We start from the raw sequence: 25915 nt of genomic DNA, 5'->3' as shown, positions 1-25915 counted from the left end.
AAGTTTATCACCCTTATTAAGAAGAAAGAAAGAAAATTGTTTCCTTTGCTAAGTGGGACACTGATATATTTTGGTGCTTGTTTTGTTTTTAAACAGCAAAATAAAATGGGTTGGCTTGCATTTCCCTTTTATGCATGTGGCTCAGGATTGCTACTTTGCTCTCTCTCTCGCTCTCTCTCTCGCTCTCTTTTTAACTGTGGTTGTATTGTGGATTTCTTTTCTGGAAAAAAAACCCTGAAATCTGTGTCTGCGTGTATCTATCTGTAAAAGGCCAAAAAACCCAAAAAACCAGCATTGTTGTAAAATTGTGCATGAAAGCCTTTGCAAAATAAGCTTTAAGAGGCATGCTCTTGTTTTCCTTTCAGGCCTATTGATTAGGGCTGCCTTTAACTCTTTCAGGTTTGCTGTGGTTGTGCAACCTTCACCGGCATCATTGGCATTTAAAAAATTGTCACAAGGCAAAGTACACAAGGTGAGCTGCGGTGCTTGTTAAGGGTGTAACAATCTGGGCATGGGCATAACATGGTAACAAAGCCTGAACACAATGTGTAATTGCATACCGAGACACACTAGAGAATAACACGTAGTCTGAGTTAAGAGAGGAAATGCTATTTAACTGATTTCAGGTGACCTAGGATTAAAACTACCTATTGTTTTATAAAGACTTAACTATAATCAGTCTTTGTTTGGTACACCTTACAGGAAGACATTTCTTTGCTACTGTTAAATCATAAAAGAAGAGGGCCCCATGTGATAAGTCATAAATTGGGGTCCATATGGCAGGGAGCTGTTTTGAATTACTTGATCATTAAACTTTTAACATCTTTTTCCTCCATATCAACACGATGACTTCTTATCCCTTCTCTCTCCTTTTTTTTTTTTTTGTTGGCTTAAATGAGATAACCTCGCTTTGATCTGTAAGTCAAAGACAGTTTTAAGGCAGACTGTACATTTTATACAAATTAGCATATGTACATCTTCCTGTCATTCTGTGAATTTTGGTCATTAAATAAATCTTGCGCTGAACATTTTAGCAATCCAGAGGAGGGGATCTGTTTCAAAAGGTTTGCAGAACACCAGTGGATTACTAGTAGGCTAAATTGCAATACTCTCACATTAATGACATTCAAATAGGAACCGGATGGACAGTGCATCAGCTGGTAAGCAATGTCTCCTCCTGACTCAAAGCTTCACAGCCTTAGATTTTGGATAATAATTCGCTTTCCTCTTAAAAAAAAAAGAAAGAAATGTATACCTAGATAAAGAGCAGACATTTTGCATCTTATGCTGAAGCTGGAAGCTCCAGGGAAAGGGAGTGGGGAAGTAAGATGAAGCAGTAATGAAATGGCAAAGGGAAGAACAAAGGCTCTTAAAGACGGTACTGGAGGACTTTTATTTTTGTTTGCGTTGGTGGCTATTTTGCTAGAAACAGTGACTTCCTAAAACAGGAAATCATCAGTAACCCTGGAATTTTATGTGCATTGTGAACTTACAGCAATCCACCCTGTCGTGGCTGACAATTGGCATTATGAATGTACAGTCCTGGAAAATAATAACTAAGGATAGAGGATAAAGAGTTGAAGGAAAGAAAAATGTGTTCTGATGGAGTTTAATATTTAGGGTGACTGTTGTATTCAAGCGGAATAAAGTAGACAATCTTAAAAGCCCTGGGAGTCTTTTGATTGGGCAAGTTCCATGGAGGCTGATGACAGGCAGGACTCGCTACTTTAGAGGGTGACACAAGCATTAAGGAACCTCTTTATTTCCTGATTGTGCAGCAGATGACATAAGGTATTTAAGGAATAAATTGTAGTGTATTGAAAAATTGCATGTGATCTGTTAAGCCTGAAAATATTTGGTCTGGTGTTTTAATGTGCTGTGCTTCTCCATTCTGACAGGGCATTGAATAGCTTGCATGAAGGAGCCCAGGGTGCTGTGATACCATCTTTGTGTTAGTGTTTAATAATACCAATATACAATAGCTCTGTATTTAACTGTGGATGTCTGTCTTACAAACCACCAGTCCCTGTTACATGATGGGGGAAAATAGATGGCTGTTCTGCACTGAGGCTTTTTCTAAGGGTCAGCTCCAATCCATGGGGTGGGGGCAGATGCTCACCTCTCTCTATATATATATTTATATTTATATATATATATATATATATTTGGAAGGCTTTTGCAAAATTGTGAGTAGCAGTGCTTTGTCTTGTGACAATGTCCTTCAGGCAGCTTAGGTTTGGAAATAGTAGTGCACCATACATGCTTCGGGTTGTTTGCATGTTGCCTTCATTTGATCTTTCTTGCTGCAAACGTTTTTTTCCTCTCCCCCCTTTCATTCAAACATTATGCTGGGAATTCTTTCCTATCACAGTAGAAATCTGAACAGATACTGTTTATGTTTCTTTGGCTGTTTCTATTTAAATTGTACAAACGTTGTAGAGAAGAAATTTAGGGGAGGGTGTTGTTGTTTTTTTAAAGCCATGTAGGCCATTCATTTAAGCAGAAAATGCAGATTAATGTCTCAGGACTGGCCTTTTGCCTTCTCCCAGTAGCTGATTCTGAGCAAGGCACAATAATTTAATGACAGCGTGGGGAGAATCTGGCCTGCAGGCCCAATTTAGGCAGGTTTTATGTCTTTTTCTGAAATGAAATAGTTTTGCTTCCTTTTCACTAAATACATTAATCAAAGGTGGAAGATTGGCACATATGTTTCTTTGTCTTAGCAGGTTTGAATGTATTCATGAAAATTATAAGGCCTACATCTTTATATATTTCAAGTTTTTTTTGGGGGGGAGGGGTAGTTACCAGGACTTGCCTTCTTATACAAAACATTGTCCATGGCATTTGCTCTGTTTTGCTTTAGCAGAGAAACCAAAAGGAAACCACAGCAGAATATTTCTTGGTTTGTCTTGTGTTTTTAACTAAAGATCTAAAGCATTTCAAAGCGCTCAAGGTAATATTAAATCCACTTACGGCATTGCAGGCCATTCCAGAACATTCCTTAAGTTTCAAGGTGTGGCTGACTAAGCTAGAAAGGAGAGATATATTAGGATCCTTGTGCCAAACTAAGTTTGGCAAATAGGCAAAATGCTGAACTAGGAGACAACCTGTAACTGATACGGATTGATCTAGAAATCTAAGCAGCTCAGCCTTGTCTAGTACTTGGAAGGGGAACCAACAGGACTGCAGTTAGACCGGAAAGTCAAGAAAACATCCTAAAAGAAAGCAATGGAAAATCACTTGTGGTATTGTGCCAAGATGAGTTTCTGTATATTTTTAAAGAAAATATATATATATATATATCTGCAATTTCCGTTCAGGACTTGGAACAGCTGGTCCAAGAATGTGTGCCTGTATGATATAAGAGGCGATAACTTGATTGTACAAAACATTTGTTGCTCTCTTATCATAGATTACTGTTTCCATAGGAGGAAAAAAAAACTCAAATACATATTAATGCAATATAAGTAGGTCAAGTGGAAGAGTTAAACGAGGACAAAATCCAAAGCAGTACCATAGAACTATATGATTTTGGTGATACAAATCATTTATTTATGATCTTACTTTTTTCCTTTCTTTACCTACTTTGTATGCATTTATTTAGCTACCAGATTCTCAGAGCTACTTATTATTCCTTAATTTTAGTGTTTCACTGAATCTCAGAAGATTGGCATGATGTAAGTCTTATTATATTAGCAGTTGAAACTAAAACATAACACATTTTATTCTTCTTGTAACAGTGACTTTCCTAGAACCTAGAAAGATTGGAACGTTGGCAATTTAGTTGCTTGGAAGGCTAGGGTTGTTATTGATCTCCAGATAATAGAAATATTGTTCAGCAGTCTGCATGCTGGTTTCTTAATATGGAAAATATGTTAGAAACTGGGAACGTGGTTTGAGGCCCAGCACATCTAGAATCTGGAGATGGGTACAGCTCCGTGATGGCAAACCTATGGCACATATGCCACAGGTGGCATGCGGAGCCATATCTAGAATAGAATAGAATAGAATAGAATAGAATAGAATAGAATAGAATAGAATAGAATAGAATAGAATAGAATAGAATAGAATAGAATAGAATAGAATTTTTTATTGGCCAAGTGTGATTGGACACACAAGGAATTTGTCTTGGTGCATATGCTCTCAGTGTGCATAAAAGAAAAGATATGTTCATCAAGGTACCACATTTACAACACAATTGATGGTCAATATATCAATATAAATCATAAGGATTGCCAGCAACAAAGTTACAGTCATACAGTCATAAGTGGAAAGAGATGGGTGATGGGAACGATGAGAAGATTAATAGTAGTGCAGATTTAGTAAATAGTTTGTCAGTGTTGAGGGAATTAGTTGTTTAGCAGAGTGATGGCCTTCGGGGGAAAAACTGTTCCTGTGTCTAGTTGTTCTGGTGTGCAGTGCTCTATAGTGTCGTTTTGAGGGTAGGAGTTGAAACAGTTTATGTCCAGGATGTGAGGGATCTGTAAATATTTTCACGGTCCTCTTCTTGATTCGTGCAGTATACAGGTCCTCAATGGAAGGCAGGTTGGTAGCAATTATTTTTTCTGCAGTTCTAATTATCTGTGGGCACACGAGCATTGCCCTAGCTCAGCTCCAGTGCACATCAGCCAGCTGATTTTCAGGCCTTCCAGGCCCACCAGAAGTTGGGAAAGAGGCAGTTTCCAGCCTTTGGAGGGCTTCTGGGTGGTGGGGAGAGGCAGTTTTCACCCTCCCAGGCTCCAAGAAAGCCTCTGGAACCTGGAGAGGGCAAAAAAAGGGGCCTACTGGGCCCACCGTGCCATCACGTGCCAAAAGCGGGTGGAGGGCAAGGGGGTCACATGCACAGGGGCGGGGCGCATTGAATTATGGGTGTGGGCACACACATGCACGACCCCTTCCCCCCCCCGTACTCCCCCCACATTTGACATGCGACAGCAAAAAGTTTAGCCATCACTGGTGTAGCTCATATCTGCTTTATGTTTCTTCAGAGCAACGTCTCCCAGTTCCAAACAGGAGAGAAATCTTGATTTTCTATTGAGGTCCCAAAGGTGCTTTTTCAAGAGACAACTGTGCTTTTTTGTTTTTTCTTTGAAGATGTTTTGCTTCTCATCCAAGAAGCTTCTTCAGCTCTGACTGGATGGTGGGGAATGGAAGGATTTATATTCCTTGCAGACAGCTAATCATTTGCATCCTTTTTGAGGGTCATTGAAGCACTTGGAGGTTTATCTGTGTCCTCAGGGTCACTTGAGTAGTGCTTAATGGTTCCTGTAGTCTGCAATTTTTCTGGAAACCAATTTGCACAGAGATTCTTAGTCATCCAGATCATGGTTGTCCCAAAGGTGCTTTTTCAGGAGGCAACTGGACTTCCTTGTGCTTCTCTAAAAGGATGAAAATGACCAGCTGTCTGCAAGGAATATAAATCTTTCCATTCCCCACCATCCAGTCAGAACTGAAGAAGCTTCTTGGATGAGAAGCGAAACTTCTTCAAAGAAAAAAACAAGAAAATCCAGTTGCCTCCTGAAAAGGCACCTTTGGGACAGCCATGACCTGGATAACTGAGAATCTCTACAGACTTCTATTGAAGGTTGCATTCAGTGGAGATCCCGTTTTTGCTAAACAATAGTAAGAGTGCTATGGTCTACCATCTATCCCCGAATTTTGTGGATATTGTAGCCTGCTGGCTCCTAAGGGAAGGTTAGAAGCCTACTCTTAGGGCAAACCTGATACCCAATCTCAACTCATATTATTGTAATCACAAATTAGCATATCAAAATAAAATTAAACTAAAAAGATAAAAGTAGAATTAGTGATAGGACTCCACCCTGACAGATGTTTTCATATTTGCAGCCATAAAAATACTTGTCTATTGAGTTGATCTGCCCTTCATCTACGGTTCTATTATAAGGTGACAAGAGGACCCTGTCTTGGCAAGAGAACAGAAGTGCTTTCCTTGTTTTTCTTTTCCCAGTCTCTCTTGCATACCTGGGTAGGTATGCCCAGTGTTCTTCCATCTAGGTACAGCCAACCTAATTCTGCTTACCTTCCAAACCAGGAGAAAGTCTTATGGCATTGCCATCTGCTGAGACATTCCATCACGATAAAAAAAAAGGCTCTGAATATTGAAGATGTATTTGAGTGGCCTTGCTATTATTAGCTATTATTATCACCGAGAAACCTGGCTGCCTTCTAGCTCACTTCTCAGCTCTTCCAGGCATCCAACTTATGGCTGCTGCTGTGATATAACCCTTCATTTCTCCATCTTGTTTGTATTTTATTTCTATCTATATCCAGCTGTTTTCACAACCGAATTAGGATGTTTAGGGGACCTAGGATGATTGTGACTTTCTTCTGCTTGTGGTTAAAATGGTAGGATTGATTGCATTTAGGCACATAACAGAGGTTTTTTTTTTAAAATGGTAATATTTCTGTTGATGGCTTTGATGTGTTTAGGATTGGTATCGAGAATTTCCATGAAGCTTATCAGCCAATTTGGTTATTGCTATAGTAATACATGGTTAGGGTTCAGCAAGGAAGAATTTAGAGTGTTCTGCTGAATCAACCCTAAATCTAAATTAATTCAGTGGTCCCCAACCTTTTTGGCACAAGGGACCAGTTTCATAGAAGTCAGTTTTTCCATGAACCTGGGGGAGTGGGATGGTTTTGTTTACTCACTCGCCCACCGCTCACCTCCAGCTGTGTGGACTGGTTCCTAACAGGCCACAGACTGCTATCAGTTCCAGGGGCTGGGAACTCCTCCTCTATAATACAGTGGCCAATGAGATTAGCATTGTGGAAAATTCAGTGAGTATTATGTGCATCCTGGAGGATCTAGAACACCCTTCCCCTGCTGGATGTCCTCTAGATTTCTAGACTAGAATTCTGCGGATTATTATTATTGCAACGCAAAGAGATTATAGAAGAACTAGAACGACAGTCTTAAAATTGAGCTAAATTTAAATTGAGCTAAACCCTAAATTTAATTTTGTGAATTTATTTTGTTTACACAAAATATTTATATTACCGTCTCTCTTGCAATGCCTTGCCAAGCAGTGTACAGAATTAAACAATACATTTAAACTCAACACATAAAATACAGTAAAAATGTGTACACATCAGGAGGTAGGTAAGAATGGGGGAGGGGGGGAGGTTACAAGCAACTCAGAGGATCATGATTTTTGTTTTAAAAGAACCTAGTTAGGTTTGTGAAAGGAAGGTGGAAACATTGTCAAAATTCACCCTGGGCTTTTCTTCCTGTTCTGTCTGTTCATGTTTACAGCAGGCATTTGCAGGCCTGAAAAAATTAACATAAAGATTAAAATATAATCTTTAAAAATAAGTAGTAAATTTATTTTTTTCCCAACCCTAATCCCGATGAAAGCATGTTTTATTTGGGGTGTGTGTGTGTGTGTGTGTGGGTGTGTGTGTGTGGGTGTGTGTGTGTGACTTATTCATTTATCTGCTGCCCCATCATGAAATGCTGAACTGAATAAAATCATTTCCAGTCTATGTCTAGTTTAATAGCAAAATTGTGCATGCTATTTCTAGGGGAAAAGCATTCCAATCAATGGGAATTGCATTGAGAAGCCATTATTTGTAAATGCATTAAATGCCTACGTTTTATTTTTAGAAATGCAAAGGATAGTGAGTGATCAACACTGTTGCTATGGGTGGGGAAAAACAACTGGTTTGCCCTGAAACAGTTGGAAATAGGATGCAGAAAGGTATGATGCGAAGGGACAAACAAATGAGGAAGGAGACCAAAGCTACCAACACAGACTGGAGATAAAAATAGTAGAAAAAGAAAAGGAAGCCAAATATTAATCAGATGTAATATGTAATATTGTGATAAGTTTGGTTTTTGCTTAACAATAGTATGTGAATCTGGTCAATATATTTGTAAACTACAGTATATAGCTTAGTGGTACCTGTGAATTATTTAACAAGCCAAGGTTAAATAAATTATGGTTTAATTTAATATTCATTGTGCAGCTTGGTGTATGAGTAAAAAGGTAAAAATTTCCCTGTCCAATAATGTCTGACTCTAGGGCATGGTGCTCATCTCCGTTTCTTGGATGAGGAAGCCAGCATTGTCCGAAGACATTTTCCATGGTCACGTAGCCAGCATGAGATAACCTTTGTTGTCGTTTTTTACTGTAAGCACGCTGGCACACATTAAAAAATGAAATTCTGTTGCCTGCTCTCAAAAGTGTACACCTACATAAAAACACATATAGATATGCTCTATACATACATATGTATATACCTACATCCTAACATATAAATACATATAAATATTAATCACAACATTAATCAAGACATAATCTTGAATACATAACGGAAAGAGGAAGCTTGAGAGTTCACAAGGTTGATACTTTATGGAACAAAACTGACTGAATCTGGATGTTCTGCTTCGGACACCACGAAGCCTCCTCCCGGAAGGTAACAAGGAAAACAGGTTGTGAAGAAGATGTGTATCTTCCCAGACAATACTGTGGACCCTGCTCAAGCAACGCTTATATGCCATGTCCTGGATAGAAGGGAGTGAACTACCGATAATCTTTTCTGCTATCCTCACCCCTCTGTACCACCTTTCTGTCCGAAGCAGTAATGCTTCCAAGCCAGACAGTAATGCCATATGACAAGATGCTCTCGATTGTCCTTCCATAGAAAGTGGTAAGGACAGGAGAAGGAAGATGTATTTTTCTCATGTGACACAGAAAATGCAAGCACTGCTCAGCTCGCTTCACCAGTATCTCATTGTTGAGCGACCAAGCTAGCCTACTCATTAGCTGCATACCATGTCTACACGCCAAAGGTGCACAGAATGCTGTTACCTTCCCACCAAAGTGGTACCTATTGATCTACTTGCATTTGCATGCTTCCAAACTGCTAGTTGGAACAAGGACAGGAGCTCACTCCGTTGCATAGACCTTGGGTCTCGAACCTGGTCTGTGAGCTTTCTAGCTGACGAGCTCAGTATCTTTCACCACTGAGCCATCACTCCCCTTCATGAATGAGTATCAGTAGGCAAATTAAATGTGTAGTCTTTTCCCATCTATGGTTTGCCTCTACGGGTAGTCCTCGACTTACAACCACAATTGATCCCAAAATTTCTGTTACTAGCAAGGCAATTGTTAAGTGAGTTTTGTCCCATTTTACCATCTTTCTTGACACAGTTATGTGAATCACTGCAGTTGTTAAGTTACCAACAGGGTTGTGGGGTGAATTTGGCTTCCCTATTGTCTTTACTTGTAAGAAGGTTGCAAGAGGCGATCCCATGACCCTGGGACACTGCAACTGTCATAAATATGAGCCAGTTGCCAAACCTTCAAATTTTAATCACATGACCTTGGGGATGCTGCAATGGTCGTAAGTTTGAAAAACTGTCATAAGCCGCTGCCATTGTAACTTTGAATGGTCACTAAACAAATGGTTGTAAGTTGAGGACTATCTGTATACAGTTGAAAACTCCTGGGTATTTTGATTGAATAACACACAGCCCCTTTTTAAAACTCCTTGATTAGTCTTCAACAACTTTGCCTACAGAGCTTATTGGGAAACTGAGTTACCTAATCACAACACTTGAATAAATGTTTTATAAGATCCAGGAACTGGAGAGAAAACACTGAAGAGGAAAGGGGGAAATGCTAGTTAGATTTGCTTTTATCATTTTCATTAAATATGCATTTGTTTAGTTCCAACTTCTGCTGGTTTGTGCTTTGATCACTAATACTGTTACTGTTATGATGAAGGTTCTTGGTATTTTCTTTTTCCCCCTCAAACTATTCATTGGGTTGATTTGAAGTCAGGAAGCAAAGTGAAGCAATCCCGTTTCATTTGTTGGGCTGAAGGTAAATAAGATGTGGGTAAATAATCTGTCAAATTCAAGATTGGTCTTTGCTAAGACACACACAAAAATCACATCCTTTAGCTCTTCATGGGCTCACTAACATCTGCATTGAGGTGAAATAGATCAATCAAAAATCAATGAATTACATTTGTCAGTTAGTTGATTAGTAGAAAAGCTAGCTTTTGAAGTGAAGCTTCATTACAAAATGAAGACCAAAAAATCCTCCTAACCATCTTCCCTAATCCAGTGCAGAGGACTTAGACTATATTTCATACATTCTCCACCCAAGACAGCCTTTGGGAACTGTATAGAGAGAACCTGTTGGTTGAGATCCCCTCAAAAAAGGTTCAGATATTCATAAACATTCAGCGGTTTCCCATGTTCAGTTGTGCCCGACTCAAGGGGGGAATCCTCCAATTCTCAGCCGAGGGAAAAATGTTTCTTTTTCATCATGTGGCCAGCATGAAAATATAGAACATAGTAACCTTTCTCACTGAAGTAGTACCTATTTATCTACTCTCATTTGCATGCTTTTGAACTGCTAGAGTGGTAGGAGCTGGGATGAGTTATGGGAGCTCACCCCGTCACACAGCACTCAGGTCTCAAATGCAGGCTGTCAATTTTTCAGCTGACCAGCTCAGCGTCTTAACCGCTGAGCCATTGAAACCTTAGATATTTATAGGCTGTATCAATTCCAACCTCCCCCCACCCAGGGTGGGCAACTCATGATGGGCCGAAGCTTAGGGTCCTGCTGAATGTTCCCCAGTAATGGTATCCAAATTCAGACTCATATTGTTCCTGGTGGGGAAGGTCATATTTAGCTGTCATTAGCAGGTGCTGATACTGTTGGTGCCCTTGAAATGTCTAGGTAATATCAACCTGCTTACAGCTGCATGCCATCTAGAGTGGTACCTTGGTACACAACTGCTCTGAAACTCATCAGATTTGGTACTCAATGCATTTTGACGGGAAAATTTTATCCCGGTACTCATTGTTTGATACCCAACGCACAAGCTAGAACTTGTCGGTGTCGGCTGCCTTGTGACTCACTATATTATTGTTTATGAGAAAAAAATTGGTACTCATCATTTTTGGTACTCATCGTGCCTTCTGAACCCAATTAACTATGAGTACGGAAGTACCACTATATTCTTGAAATCTGCAGTCTCTGGCAGATATCTGTTTCATTACTTAAGATTTCACAAGATTTTTAAAGTGAAGAATTTAATTTGGGATCCTTCCACTGATTAAATTTTAATTTTGTCACTCAATATCTTGACCAGTGGAGTTGGGAACATCAGTGAGGGTCTACTAATGAAAGAGATATTGAAAACGTAACAGCTAAAGTGGTGTGTTAGACAGAGGACATGGATCAGATGACTGAAGTGGAAATAGAAATGCCTTATGAGTTGTCTCATCTATCAATAACATGGAGACCAAGTGTTGTGGTCCACCAGCAGCCTGCGGAGCTAGCAATGGAATCGGACAGCAATGAGGTTGAGGAAGAACATGGGCCAGTCCTGAAGGTTGGGAAAGGCCTGATGAGGACTCTGCGTCGGAGGCAGAGATGGGGCCAGGGCCATCAGGGAGTGCAGACTCCGGAGCCTCTAGGGACTGACAATAGTGAGGCAAAGGAATAGGAGGAGCCTGTTCCTAATGCACACATGAGAAGAGCTGCCAGAAGGCAAGAGCAGCTAAAGCTAAGAAGACGACTCGGGAGTAGGGCCAAGAGATGATTGGCCCCTCCCATAAGGCTTAAAAGACCAGCAACAGTGTTGGGGCTCTTTGTCGGAAAGCAACGTTGATAGACTTGCTCCTTGTCTTGCTGCATTTATTTCTTACCAGTGTCTTCTACTTTTAAACTTTTGCCAAGAAAGGCCTTTGGAAGTTTGCCTAATTAGACCAAGGTTGGTGATAAGACTGAAGAATTGTGTTATGAAGAATTTGCTTTGATTTAGTTTGGACTACGCTGAGAATGAGTTAATTCTCAGCTGTTCTAATAAAGTCTGTTTTTGAACTGATTGCATTTACTACTACCTACTTGGGCCTGGGTCATAACACCAAGAATAGAGAGGAAGAAGATGAAATGTACCAATATGGGCATGCTCAGCTTCTGCAGGCCATTACTTCTAGATGTTCCCAATTTACAGAACTCCTATAGTCCATCACCCAAATTGGGAAACTCTGAATTAAGAGAACGAGATTCATTTAGTTAAATGTTAAGAAAAACTTCCGGAAATGGTAAGAGCAGGTTGACAGTGGAACTAATTGTTGAGGGAGTTGATGGGCTTCTTTCTATGGGGATGGGTTTTTTTTAAAAGCAGGAACCGGACAGCCATCTGTCACATACGCTTTCATTTGAATTTCTCCCTGAACAGAAGAGTGACTCCTTCCAATATTATGATTCTAGTGTTCAAACTTAAACCTCATGGTTATTGCTTAAGCTTTGTATTGCAAAGGCAGCTTTAGACATCTAGTTAAGGTATGATGTATTAGCTGATGTGAAAGCAATTATGAACCATATTTACATGAAGTGTATCCTGCTGTTCATAAAACTGATGGTGTATATTGCCTCAATATGCTATGGAAAACAATACATAAAAAGGTTGCAAATGATCATCAAATCCCTAGAGTTGGAACAAGACTATTTAGAGCATCAAATCCAACCTCCTGCTTAGTGTTGATTTCTAAATTTAAAGCATCCCTCACAGATATCTTTCCATGTTATTAGATCACAGTTGATTAATTCAACCCCTTTGAAAATTAAAGCAATTTCAGGTTAGTTACTGATGTTGCAATTTTTTTTTGAATAAATGAATAAATAAACAATTGTCTTGTATTTTAAAAAAAATAAAAATCTGCTTTTGGTTAATTCAATATTTTTTAAAACAGTTAATGTTTTCATATTACGTTGAATTAGTACATAATTAAATTAATTCCTATAATTCCAGATTTTCCATTGAAGAGCAGTGAAAAACTAAAGGATATGTTTTCTTTGGATCAGCTGCATTTGAAAATAAGGGAAATTGCAATGACTGAAAAATTAATTTGAAAAAATATATAATTATGGATATTTTAATACCATTTCAGAAAAAAATTCATCTGCACACATGCCATCTTAAGTAATAAAGAAGCATATTAATGTTTCCTAAGAGAAACTTGATTTTGCTTTTAAGTATTTTTTTTAAATACAAAACTGGAAAGTGCAGTTTAGGCCGTTATATCTGACTCTTCTTTCCCAATTTTTTTCCCAAACTGTTAGTTTCACTTTTAAAAATAATAATCTAAATAGCACAAACACATACCAATAAAATTACAGTATTACAATTTGATTACTTAGTTTTTAAATGAAAGACAAATATCTTTTCATTGCTCATATTCATCTGCAATGGTTTACTTTGGAGAAAAATAACAAATAATGATTTTAGCTGGATGAAGATTCTCCCCAAGGTATATTTTGAATGCTGAAATCAAAGCTCCCAATAACTCTTCTGCTTAATTTTGATTTATCATATACTATGTTCTCTTATTTTCTTTGCATTTTTTTCTTGTTAAGTTAAGCAGTGAGCCATAGACATTTCTGAAGCTGAAAATAAATAAAATAATTTATTTTATCTGTGATTTTACAAATAAGCTACAGTGTCTGAATTCAAACAGTGTGTTAAACCAAAACCAAGTAAACCTCATCCTAGTTTGGTGTGTTATATGATTTCGGCTGCCTGTCCAGTTGCCTGTTTTCTAATCTTCTTTTACAAATAAAACGGCTCCAATTCGATAGCATTTCAGGTAGTGTTATGTCATGTACAGTACTCTCCTGTCAAGAACCTAGTTGAACGCATTACATGAGAATAACCCAAAATTTGTGCATTAGTACTGCATTGCAGGATCTTACAACTTCTTAAGATAGAGTAGTATCTATTATTAAGTATATTGGCCAGCCTGAGCTGCCAGACCCTAATTTTTAATTTCATGATCGTGCTAGATGTATCCTTGGTATATGTTCATTAGCAAACCTTTCTTTCAAGTTAAAAATGAAACTTGGCAAAAGATTGTACGGTACATAAATACTGCTGTAAAGCAGTCCCTGTGGATTTTAGAGGGTGCATTGCTCATCTTTGTTTTAAAGCCATTGAACCAATGCTGTCCAAATATATTTCTGCAGTGATGTGGCCAGCATGATGTCACAAAGCGCTGTTAGCTTTCCACCGAAGTGGTACCTATTTGTCTACTTGCATTTGAATGGTTTCTAACTGCTAAGTGCGCAGGAGCTGGGGCAAGGATGGGAGCTCATCCTGTTGTGTAGCACTTGGATCTTGAACGTCGGCTGCTGGCTTCCCAGCCGACAAGCCCACTGTCAACATTTATAAATGCTATAAATCAACATGAACCTGAATTTTGTACCCCTGACAGTCTTTGCAGTAACATGCTTTATGAATCCCACTGTCTGAGTTCTTTTTCTGATTAACACATTTTATTAAAAGGCGAACGCATTTGTAGCTGCAGCTCCCTTCATCCGACCAAAGAGTGGTGAGACAGATTTAGGATTTACATTGGGAGGAACTGTGGGGAAAGGAAAGCGAAGACAGGTTAGTGATTCAGAGGCATGTTATGTGTGAGATAGGTAACAAGTACATCATCAATTAACAATTGTAGGATGTTAAAAACCCACTGCGGCAGTTGCAGCATTTTTAGATTGCCTTAAACATTTTGCGCTTCAGTAGCCTCCCAATTGTTAAAGCCTAATTTTTTCCAAAATTGTAACCTTGAGGTCTGCCACACAGTAACCTGGGAGACTTGAGTACTTTGATAGATTGTATAATTTGACTTTTTCTGATCACAGCAATTTACCAGAAGCCTAGCCGCTACTCTGTCATGCCTTCTGGAGAAAGATGCTGGCTACTATTTTGGCTAAGGTTTATCTTTTTCCATGTCAGGTGGGCACACTTGCAAGCAAGCCATTTTCTAAAAAAAAATATTTCAATATCATGGGCTAGGAGGGCCTTCTTGTAAATAAGGCTCCTAGAAGATCATACTTGTCTATTTAGTATGTTGGCTTCCTATTTATTTTTTAAAAATGAATTTATTTAATTTGAAAAAATAAAAGGCAAGCGGACAGGAAGACTGGCAAGGCAACAAGAGAGGCCAGTGGTACGCTGGATGCCATATGAAGGAAATCCCAGATTCCTTATTTTTAAACTCTGTTTCTTCAAAGAAAGAAGAGAAAAGCATTGGTTGAAATTGATCATTGTGTTCGTTTTAAAATATATTTAAAAATTCTCTCTCTGTGTGTGTATTATTGCAATCTGACCTTGTTGTGCCTTGAAGCAACCAAGATCATTTATAAGTAGATCCTGCTTACTTTAAGATGTATTGCTTGGTTCTTTGGCATATTTGCTATTTTGTAAGCTCAGAGAAGGCTAGACTGAGTGAAAATATTTGGTTGCAGAAGGCATGAGACTTTGCCGGGGAAAATGCGTAGTCTTCTCCATTGAGGTTCTAAATTAAAACAAATCTATTTTAAAAATGTTTTAAAATCCTTCGATATGTCCTCAGATAGCCACCTAATCTCTGTAGTCTTTTGTAAGATCTTCTGAAGTATCGACTGTTTTTAACTGAACATCTATTTAATGTAAAACAAAAAGAAAATTATTTGTGAGTTCCCCAGAGGTGTTCACCTTTTGCAATTGAATATCGCAGTAGAAGGAAGAGCATTCTTAAGAGGATCATTTTGTTTCTTTAAAAACAATTCTCCCTCATTCTGGTCATTCTGGTCATTCTGGACCTTATTTTCAGGTCAGTGTTTGCATTGCTGGTTGTTTCTTGCCCTCTTCACCAACAATTTTAAAACAATGATTGCGGAAGATAGGTGCAATAGTAGCAAAACGTTTGGGGGATTACAAAGTTATTGGCATATTATCTGGATCCTCAAAAATCCCGTAAAGGAAGCAGGACAATTATACAATAAAATCTCCCATAGAAATGGTTTTACTGAGGCCAGGAAACTAGACAGTACTGTCCCAGCTAAGAGCAATGTAAGAAAGGTTTGGTAGGGCTTAACATACAAGATAAGAAGCTATTCTATACTGATCTCTCATGGTTTCTTACTGTTGTGACCGAGGCTCAAGTAGTGATTACCAAACACAATTCAGTCCTGAACAAACTTATTTTATTAGAACAGCTGAGAATGAATTCATTCTCAACTTAATCCAAAACAAATTCTTCATAAACAGTCCTTACCAAACTTCGTTGTCTTTGGCAACCTGCCAAAGGCTTTTCTTGGCAAAACCCCCACAAAGTTCAAGAGACGCTGACAAGAAGCACTGGAATCAATGTTGCTTTTCTACAAAGAACCCAACGGCTCATTGCTGCTCTTTTAAGCCTTATGGGAGTGGCCAATCATCTTCTGGCCTTACTCCTGAATCGTGCTTTTTGCTTCAGCTGCTCTTGTCTTCTGGCAGCTCTTCGCATGCGTGCACCAGGAACAGGTTCCTCCTGTTCATCTGCCTCTCTGCTGTCCGCCTCTGGAGGCTCCGGAGTCCACGCATCACTCCCAGATGACCCTGGCCTCATCTCTGCCTCCGATGCAGAGCCCTCGTCCGGGCCTTCCCCTGATTCCAGGACTGGCCCATTGTCCTCCCAGCCTTCTCATTGTCCGACTCCGCTGCCAGGTCCGCAGGCTACTGGCGGACCACAACGCCTACAGTAGAGATGTAGGAAGTTATGCTCTGGAGTTAACAGCATATTTCCACATTGGGAGAAAGCAAATTAGGTTCCTTAAGGTCTGTTGCCTAAGCAACTCTTATTTGCCAATGTGACAAAGCTTCCATCTTTTCTGCAACAAGTTGTAAAAAATATAATTGAGGAACAATTGTAGAATTAGATCTGTACATTGATAGCGCATTTCAGACCATATTGTTTTTACGGGAGAAAAAGCAATTATTTACTTCTCCCTATTAGATTGAATACAGGTAGTCCTCGACATACAACAGTTCGTTTAGTGACTGTTCAAAGTTACAACCACACTGAAAAAAGTGATTTACAAATGTGTTTCACGCTTACAACCATTGCAGCATCCCCATGGTCATGTGATCAAAATTCAGACCCTTGGCCACTGATTCATATTTATGACCATTGCAGTGTCCCGGGGTCGTGATCCACTTTTTGCGACCTGACAAGCAAAGTGAATGAGGAAGTCAGATCCACTTAACAACCCTGTTACTGCACTGATTCACTTAACAAATGTGGCAAGAATGATTGTAAAATGGGGCAAAACTCACTTAACAAATGTCTCACTTAGCAACAGATATTTTAGGTTCAGTTGCGGTTGTAAATCAAGGACTACCTGTGTATTGATGCAATTACTTGGAAATTCTGTTTGGGAAAATATTTTCTGCATTCCTTATAAGTGGTCACAGTACATTCATTGGTGAGGTGTGAGATCTTCCATAGTCATGATATTTGAGAGACAAGGATTGGTTGAACTTGTTATGGATTGGATTCTGTCTATTTAGCAATAGCACTTACACTTACATACTGTTTCATAGTGCTTTACAGCAGGGGTCCCCAACCCCCAGGCTGCGGCCCACTACTGGGCTACGGCCTGTTCGAAAACAGGCCATGTAAATGGCGGGCGAGCACATGCACACATGGGAAATTCCACTCGCACAAACATGGCTCCCCTTACACACAAAGGTCCTGCAACTCTCAGGGAACTATCTCCTCTTCTCCCTACTGGGCCGCCAAATCAGAAAAGTTGGGGACCGCTGCTTTACAACACTCTGAGCAGTTTACAAAGTCAGCCCTATTGTCCCCAACAATCTGAGTCCTCATTTTACCGACCTCAGAAGGATGGAAAGCTGAATCAACCTTGAGCTGGTCAAGATCCAACTCCTGGCAGTCAGCAGAATTTGCCTGCAATGCTGCATTCTAACCACTGCGCCACCACTGCTGCTTCAGTTTAATCTGGAATTCCTTTAGCGTTAGCTGAACGTAGACTGCAGAACCTTCATTTACAGATTTATCCAATTAATATGCGGATTCATTAAGTAAAACAGATTTCTTCCCTCCACCTTATTTTTTTTTTTAAACTGAAAGTGGAGAGTGAAAGCTCATTCCCACCTCTGGTGACTTTGGGTCTTAACATCATCTGATTCTATATCAGTTAATAGTATTTTGGAGGGTGGGGGAAATAGTATCCAAAGGTATCTGGGCATTGTATACATAGTGCACAATGTATGACCACAATTGAGCCCAGAATTTCTGTTGCTAAGTGAGACAGTTGTTAAGTGAGATTTGCCCTATTTTACAACCTTTCTTACCACAGTTGTTAAGTGAATCACTGCAGTTGTTGCATTAGTAACACAGTTGTTAAGTGAATCTGGCTTCCCCATCTGACATTGCTTGTTAGAAGGTCACAAAAGGGGACCACACGACTGTGGGATGCTGCAACCGTCACACTTGCATACCTATTGCCAAGCATCCAAATTTTGATCATGTGAACTACGGGGGAATGTTACAACAGCTGTAAATGTGAAAAATGGTCTCCTCAGTCACGTTTTTAAGGGACATTGCACCTTTGAAAGGTCACTAACGAACCGTTGTAAGTCGAGGACTATCTGCACGGTGTTTTGGATTTGATTCAGAAAAAGTGATTCATCAACATAGCATGCGTCTGAAACTCTTTAAAATGAGTCGGGCTCAGATAGGTGCCCTTTGCAGCCACTGGTACAATTTTTGGAATTGAATCCAAACTGCTGCACAGCTTTAATATACATGCATCCAAATGACTAGCATGTGGGTCTATAAAAGGATTTTATTTGATGGGTTATTTTATCTTTTTGGCATTTATACTGTGATCATCCTTCAGCAAATGTAATTATGATAATCTCTGTCTTGCAATAATATTTGGAGAGAAGCGACTTACATACCCACTGCAGCAGTGCAAACTAAATGGAGTCCTTTTTCAGTTTTTCAAGATTACCGATTGGTTTTGTCAGTTTACCTAATTTGGGGAGAGCAAATTCAATAAAAAGGCAAAAATACTGGAGGAAATATTTTTATTGTTCGATATTGCAATGAAAAATTTGGACGAAACAAGAGAGTGGCGGATAAATAGAGCCTCATAATTTGCTGTTAATAGGATTTTTGAGTCACCTGGTATGTAAGCTGTTCACTCCATTCCAACTCTTCATTTTGCCTATAATATTCAGATGTTTATACCTCAGATCTAAATAGGTTGCTCAGATAATTTTGCCAAGCCAATTTAAAATTTCACTGATTTACTAGCAAATTGTTTTCCACAGTAGGTGTTTTCAGAGCATATATAAGCTGCGATTTATAAAGATAAAAGAGAAAGAAACAAGATAAACTGATTGTTTATATGTCTTCCCTCTTCCCTACCTGCTATCTTTGCTTCTACTTTGATTTAGCATTATACTGAACTTTATGATTAAGATGGATTGCGATTAGTTTGAAACAAGGGTTTGTTTTTTTTAATTAAAAAAAAAATAGAAGCAAAACTTAAAACGTCCCTGAGGTTTTAGAAAGGGATTGTTTGAGACACCAGTATTTTTCTTGATTTGTTCCCATCTCCAAACACCTTTTATTCCCTCTGGTTTACAGCAGAAATCCCCAAGTAGAGGCACTCACAATGCATGATCACATCTGTGGAACCCCCAAATTAAATATAAATTATTTTTGATAGCCAGAGCAGGCAAATTTTGCAAACTTCAAGTGAAAAATCCAGCTTTTCAAGATACTGTGTGCATACATGAGATTCTGTGCATTGCCAAAATCTCACAATATTTAAAGATTTTGCAACAGTTTCACCTTTGTTTAGCGTTCAGTATTTTGGCACTCATCTCTGAAATATTTTGCCAAATCCTAGTTTACAAATCCTGATTACAGTGATTGTCAGATATTACAGTTATTTCCTTGATGTGGTTTAAAAATATTTTATGTGTGTCAAAACAAAATAGGTATGCAAAATGTCCCATCGTTGTTTTTACCCCCAAATAAACTGTTCTGACTTTGGAATAAATTACTGTATTCCAAGTACAGGAAGTGCTCAATTTACAACCGATTGTTTACCAACCATTCAAAGTTACAACAGACACTGAAAAAAGTTACATTTCCAACCCTCCCAGCCAGTTTCCAACCAGCAGAGTTGGGGGGAGGGGGGACAGGGGAGAAGCCATTTAACAACTATGTGATTCACTTAACAGCTGCAATGATTCACTTAACAGTGAGGGCAAAAAAGATCACAAAATCAGGCATGACTCACTTAACTATTGCCTTCCTTAGCAATTAAAATTCTGCTCCCAGTCATAGTCATATGTCGAGGATTAACTAGGTTACAAAAGGGGTCAACCAAAATCAACCAATTTATGGGTCAACAACTTCGTGGAACACTCAGATTGGTTCATTCATTGGTTCAATATATAACTAACTTTCTGGCTAGTTCCCTCTGCCCATGCTGCCCAGCTGAATTCTGTGCAACCCCTGCTGTACTCACCGATGCATGCGCATGCGCGCTCACAACCAGCAAACCCGTTGTGAACGTAAGTACAGCCCACCTCTAGTTCATTCCCTGGTTGGAATAGTCCATTCTAGGTGTGGAACATTGCATGATATTTTACATGTTCCTACTTAATATCTAGCAGTTCAAAAGCATACAAGTGTAAGTAGATTGATAGTTAATTAATAGGTACTGCTTTGGTGGGAAGGTGACAGCATTCCATGTGCCTTTGGTGTATAGCTATCCTGACCACATGGCCACAGAAATTGTCTTCGGAGAAGTCAGGCTCCCTTGGCCAAAAAAATAGAGATGAACACTGTGCCCTAGAACAGGGGTCTCCAACCTTGGCAACTTTTAAGACTTGTGGACTTCAACTCCCAGAATTCTGCCCTAGAATCAGACATGACTGGATCAGACATGACCCATTACTAAGATTGACTTTTGAAATTGGCCATATAAACCTAAAATTAAATTAGAATTGAATGCATGGTCCTTTTTTACATGTGCATGTATTCAGTTATTCCACATAAGCTTCTTATTTGATTAGCTAGCTAGTTACATTTTATTTTTAAGTCATCAGCTCAGCATGGAGAAATGTATTTTTTTTTTCATTGTGGACATGTTGGTATAATTTGAATGTATCCATATTTAAACATAATAATTTCCATTTTTGTATGTAGCATAAAGAGGATTAGGTACATACAAATTAATTTATTTCCCCCTTCATCTAACAGAGGAAAATCTTTAAAAAAATTCTTGTCCCATTACAGGAACATACTTACATCGTCATTCTTTCTTCGGTATTCATTGGACCCTGAATATACTTATTTAAAATTATTATTTTAATTTCTGTTTCTGTTAAGAATTTTTCTCCTGAAACATTTTTTTCCTGTACAAATCAGACATTATAATTATGATTCTCCAATAGGCATTTTCTTGTCTGCTATCCCTAAAGAGGGACACAGAGTTCTTTTTTGTGTTGCGATGCTGAACAAATTGAGCTACCTTGAGTACTGAGATTGAGTTAAATGTTGTAAAGGAACTTTTATCATACTGTTTTAAAATATTAAGCTTAGTAAAGAATATGGAGAGGAATTTTTCAGTGAAATGCATACAGTATTTTTTTTTCAGACACTCTATGGCTATGCTAATTTTTTTTATTTATTTACATTTATATCCCGCCCTTCTCCGAAGACTCAGGGCGGCTTACACTATGTCAAGCAATAGTCTTCATCCATTTGTATATTATATACAAAGTCAACTTATTGCCCCCAACAATCTGGGTCCTCATTTTACCTACCTTATAAAGGATAGAAGGCTGAGTCAACCTTGGGCCTGGTGGGGCTTGAACCTGCAGTAATTGCAAGCAGCTGCCGTTAATAACAGACTGTCTTACCAGTCTGAGCCACAGAGGCCCTGTGATAATTATCTTTTTCATTCAATGCAATGTGGTGAACTCATTAAATAGAGCTAAAATTAGTAGTTTTGATAATTTTGATGATGTGCTGATATTTTTATCTGTATATTATATTAAATATTTCTGGTATGATTAGTTAAAATTGTAACAGTTTCCATATTTGTGAGTTTTCAACATAAATTAGAGACAAAGGACTGGAAGAATATAGCCAGTTTGAAAAAAATCACATAAGCTTTTTTATTTCCACTGATAGTTTTAAAAATGGGTTTCATTTTTTTTTTTAAATCAGAAGGGTATTGTTCTGAAACATAGATCAGGTGTTTTGAAAGAACAAAAGGTGCTAACATAAACATTTGTTTTGTTTTGCAGATTGACTCCTAAAAAGCTAACGTGACCATGGGAGATATGAAGACTCCAGACTTCGACGATCTGCTTGCAGCCTTTGACATACCAGATATGGTTGACCCGAAAGCGGCTATTGAATCTGGCCACGAGGATCACGACAGCCATATAAAGCAGAATGTCCATCCGGAGGATGATTCCCATGCACCGTCCTCATCTGATGTCGGTGTAAGTGTCATTGTGAAAAACGTGCGGACAATTGATTCCTCTGAAGGAGCGGAGAAAGACAACCACCATTCCACAGGCAACGGGTTACACAACGGTTTCTTGACGGTATCAGCTCTAGAAAGTTATAATAAAGAGGAAGGCAAATCGCTCAAAGACGAGGGCTCCGTCTCGGAAAATACACTGAAAGAGTCTGCCTTTAACCAATTTAGTCCTATCTCAAGTGCTGAAGAGTTCGACGACGACGAAAAAATCGAGGTGGACGACCCCCCGGATAAAGAGGACATGCGTGGGAACTTCAGAACAAACGTATTAACAAGGTCTGTCTCCCAGCAGGACTATGAGAAGTTAAAAATACTCGGAGGAGAAAACTTGATGAAACACGGAGTTGCAGGTCCAGGTAATTCTGAGAAACCCAAGGTGTCTAAAAGAGACTCGGAAACAAACCCATCACCTTTGGGTCACTATGAATCCTTTAAAGCTAGGAAGATAGACGACAAGCTGCTTAAAGAAAATGCAGAGAAACTCCTTGAAAACAGAGCAGTCGATGGGAAAATAAATCCGGAGAAAGGAGAAGCAACCCTTACCAGTCTTTCCCAGGCTAAAGCGAAATCCTCAGCAAAACTCTCTTCCTGTATTGCTGCAATTGCAGCTCTAAGTGCTAAGAAAGCAGCCACGGACCCTGGTAAAGATCCACAATCCAATTCAAGGGGATCCTCTCCCTTGCAGAAAGACACCAGTGAAAGCCCCCGCGCCGTGGACAAATCCCCCGAGTCTCAGAGCCTCATTGACTGTGCAAAAAAGCCCCCTGTCAAACAACCTGACAGTCCCAGGAGTATATCAAGTGAAAACAGCAGCAAAGGTTCCCCACCATCGCCTGCAGGCTCAACGCCAGCCATCCCCAAAGTGCGCATCAAAACCATCAAGACATCCTCAGGGGAGATCAAGAGAACGGTCACGCGAGTGTTGCCGGACGTGGATTTGTTGGACAGCGGTCGGAAACCAGAGCAAGCTGCTTCCATGGTGGCTTCTGTGACATCGTTGCTTTCTTCCCCGACTTCCGCTGCAGTTCTTTCTTCTCCCCCCAGGGCATCTCTCCAGCCGACAGTGGTCACCAACGCGGTGGCTTCTGCGGAGCTCACTCCCAAGCAAGTCACCATTAAGCCGGTGGCCACTGCTTTTCTCCCTGTATCGGCTGTCAAGACGGCAGGATCCCAGGTGATCAACCTGAAACTCGCAAACAACACCACGGTGAAGGCCACCGTCATATCCGCTGCTTCGGTGCAAAGCGCCAGCAGTGCCATCATCAAGGCTGCCAACGCGATACAGCAGCAAACGGTTGTGGTGCCCGCCTCGAGCCTTGCCAGTGCGAAACTTGTGCCAAAGACGGTCCATCTTGCCAACCTTAATCTACTGCCTCAAAGTGCTCAGACCACCTCCGAACTCCGTCAAGTGCTCACAAAACCTCAGCAACAGATCAAGCAGGCAATAATTTCTGCAGCAGCTTCTCAGCCTTCGAAGAAAGTGTCTCGGGTTCAGGTGGTGTCCTCTCTACAGAGCTCTGTCGTTGAAGCTTTCAACAAGGTGCTCAGCAGTGTTAACCCCGTCCCAGTCTATATCCCAAACCTCAGCCCACCTATAAACGCGGGCATCGCTTTACCCACCCGTGGTTACAAATGCTTGGAATGCGGTGACTCCTTCGCCCTTGAAAAAAGCCTGGCTCAACACTACGACAGGAGGAGCGTGCGGATCGAAGTCACCTGCAACCACTGCACAAAAAACCTGGTTTTCTATAACAAATGCAGCCTTCTTTCTCATGCACGGAGTCACAAAGAGAAAGGGGTGGTGATGCAGTGTTCTCATTTGATTTTGAAGCCAGTTCCTGCCGATCAGATGATAGCTTCTCCCACCAGCAATAGTTCTGTTACGTCGTCCATTCTTCAGAATCCCACCGGAGTGGGCACCCACACCATAACGAAGATACAATCCGGCATAACTGGGACAGTCATATCAGCTCCTTCAAGTACGCCTGTCCCACCAGCCATGCCTCTAGATGAAGACTCTTCGAAGTTGTGCAGGCATAGTCTGAAGTGTTTGGAATGTAATGAAGTTTTCCAAGATGAAACGTCTTTAGCCACCCACTTCCAGCAGGCTGCAGACTCGAGTGGACAAGTACAGTATCTTACGTTTACATTCCAGTATTTTTGCCATGTGCAAAAAAACCTTTGGATGGGGGCTTTTTCCTAGCTTTCTTATAAGCGTTAACTATCTTTATAGCAAAGCAGTGGAAGGATGATTTTAAATTGGGAGGAATGGTTTGAAAAGTAGTTATTGCTTTGAAAGAACAAAAGCGGCTTGGAATTCCTACTTAGCTCTTTATTTGTTTAGAATATAAGAATATAGTTATCTCTTTAGATCTATACTGAAAAGTCAGAACTGAGTTATAATAAGCCAGAAACAAAAGGTAAAGTCAACTGTAAAACAGTATTTCTTAACCGTAGCCACTGTAAGAACTGAGGACTTCAGCTTCTAGAATTCTGGGAGTTGAAGTCCACACATCTTAAAGTGACCAAGCTGAGAAATGCTGCAGTAAAACATTTCTGCAGGGTTAGTGCAGAATCTACTAAAAATTATAGACTAAACACATAACTATGGAACTAACTCATTTTCCTTGTCTCTGTGAGTTTTGTTAGGATCTGGAACTGGAGAGAATTAGAAAAAAGATGGTACTGTTCTCTCCATGCTCCTTTTCTTGTTGCTCCAAGCAAGTATTTTTTAAAAAAAAGGATGACAATGGTGGGAATAAGCATTATGTAAATTACAGGTCAGGCCCAATAGAATAGAATAGGAATAGGGTAGGGTAGGGTAGGGTAGAGTAGAGTAGAGTAGAATAGAATAGAGTAGAGTAGAATATTTTATTGTTCAAGTGTGATTGGACACATAAGGAATTTGTCTTGGTGCTTACGCTCTCAGTGTACATAAAAGAAAAGATACGTTCATCAAGAATTCTAAGATACAACACTTAATGATAGTCATAGGGTACAAATAAGCAATCAGGAAACAGTAAATATCAATATAAATTGTAAGGATACAAGCAACAAAGTTACAGTCATACAGTCATAAGTGGAAGGAGATGGGTGATGGGAACGATGAGATTAATAGTAGTGCCGTCTTAGTGAATAGTTTGACAGTGTTGAGAGAATATGACTAGTAAATTCACATATAACGTTCTCCAAGATGATAATTTAGATTTTCAGATTAAAAATGTGATTTGGTCTAGTGGTTAAGGCATCAAGCTATAAAACGGAAAGCAGTGAATTCTGGTCTCTCCTTAGGCATGAAAGTCAGCTTGGTTATTTTGGGCCAATCACCAGGAGACTGTCACTTCCAGTCCCACCTTAGACATGAACACCAGTTCAGTGACTTTGAGCCGGTCACTCTCCCTCAGCCCAACCTACCTCACTGAGTTGTGATTATTGAGAAAATAGGAGGAAGGAGAAGTATTAAGATATGTTCACCACCTTGTGTTATTTATAAAAAATAACAAAGGGAATATATAAATAAA

General features: G+C 39.6%; 1 protein-coding gene across 7 annotated transcripts in view; it reads left to right on the top strand.

Moving 5' to 3' along the window:
• The window catches only part of ZNF532 (zinc finger protein 532), an 80132-nt gene that overhangs the window by 5519 nt on the left and 48698 nt on the right, over positions 1–25915 (top strand). For 4 of the 7 annotated variants that reach the window (XM_058170380.1, XM_058170379.1, XM_058170381.1 and 1 more), the window contains exons 2-3: positions 400–472; positions 22153–24522. In XM_058170380.1, coding sequence (XP_058026363.1) covers positions 22180–24522 — 2343 coding nt within the window. In that variant the 5' untranslated portion in view covers positions 400–472; positions 22153–22179. Of the gene's footprint in view, positions 1–399; positions 473–1080; positions 1792–22152; positions 24523–25915 lie in introns of those variants that run through there. The other 3 variants (XM_058170384.1, XM_058170382.1, XM_058170383.1) reach the window with 2 other exon arrangements.

Source organism: Ahaetulla prasina, chromosome 2 (assembly GCF_028640845.1).
Source record: "Ahaetulla prasina isolate Xishuangbanna chromosome 2, ASM2864084v1, whole genome shotgun sequence".
NCBI classification, from domain to species: Eukaryota; Metazoa; Chordata; class Lepidosauria; order Squamata; family Colubridae; genus Ahaetulla; species Ahaetulla prasina.
The sequence above is the reverse complement of the archived record's forward strand: the minus strand, read 5'-3'. Positions and strand labels throughout refer to the sequence as shown.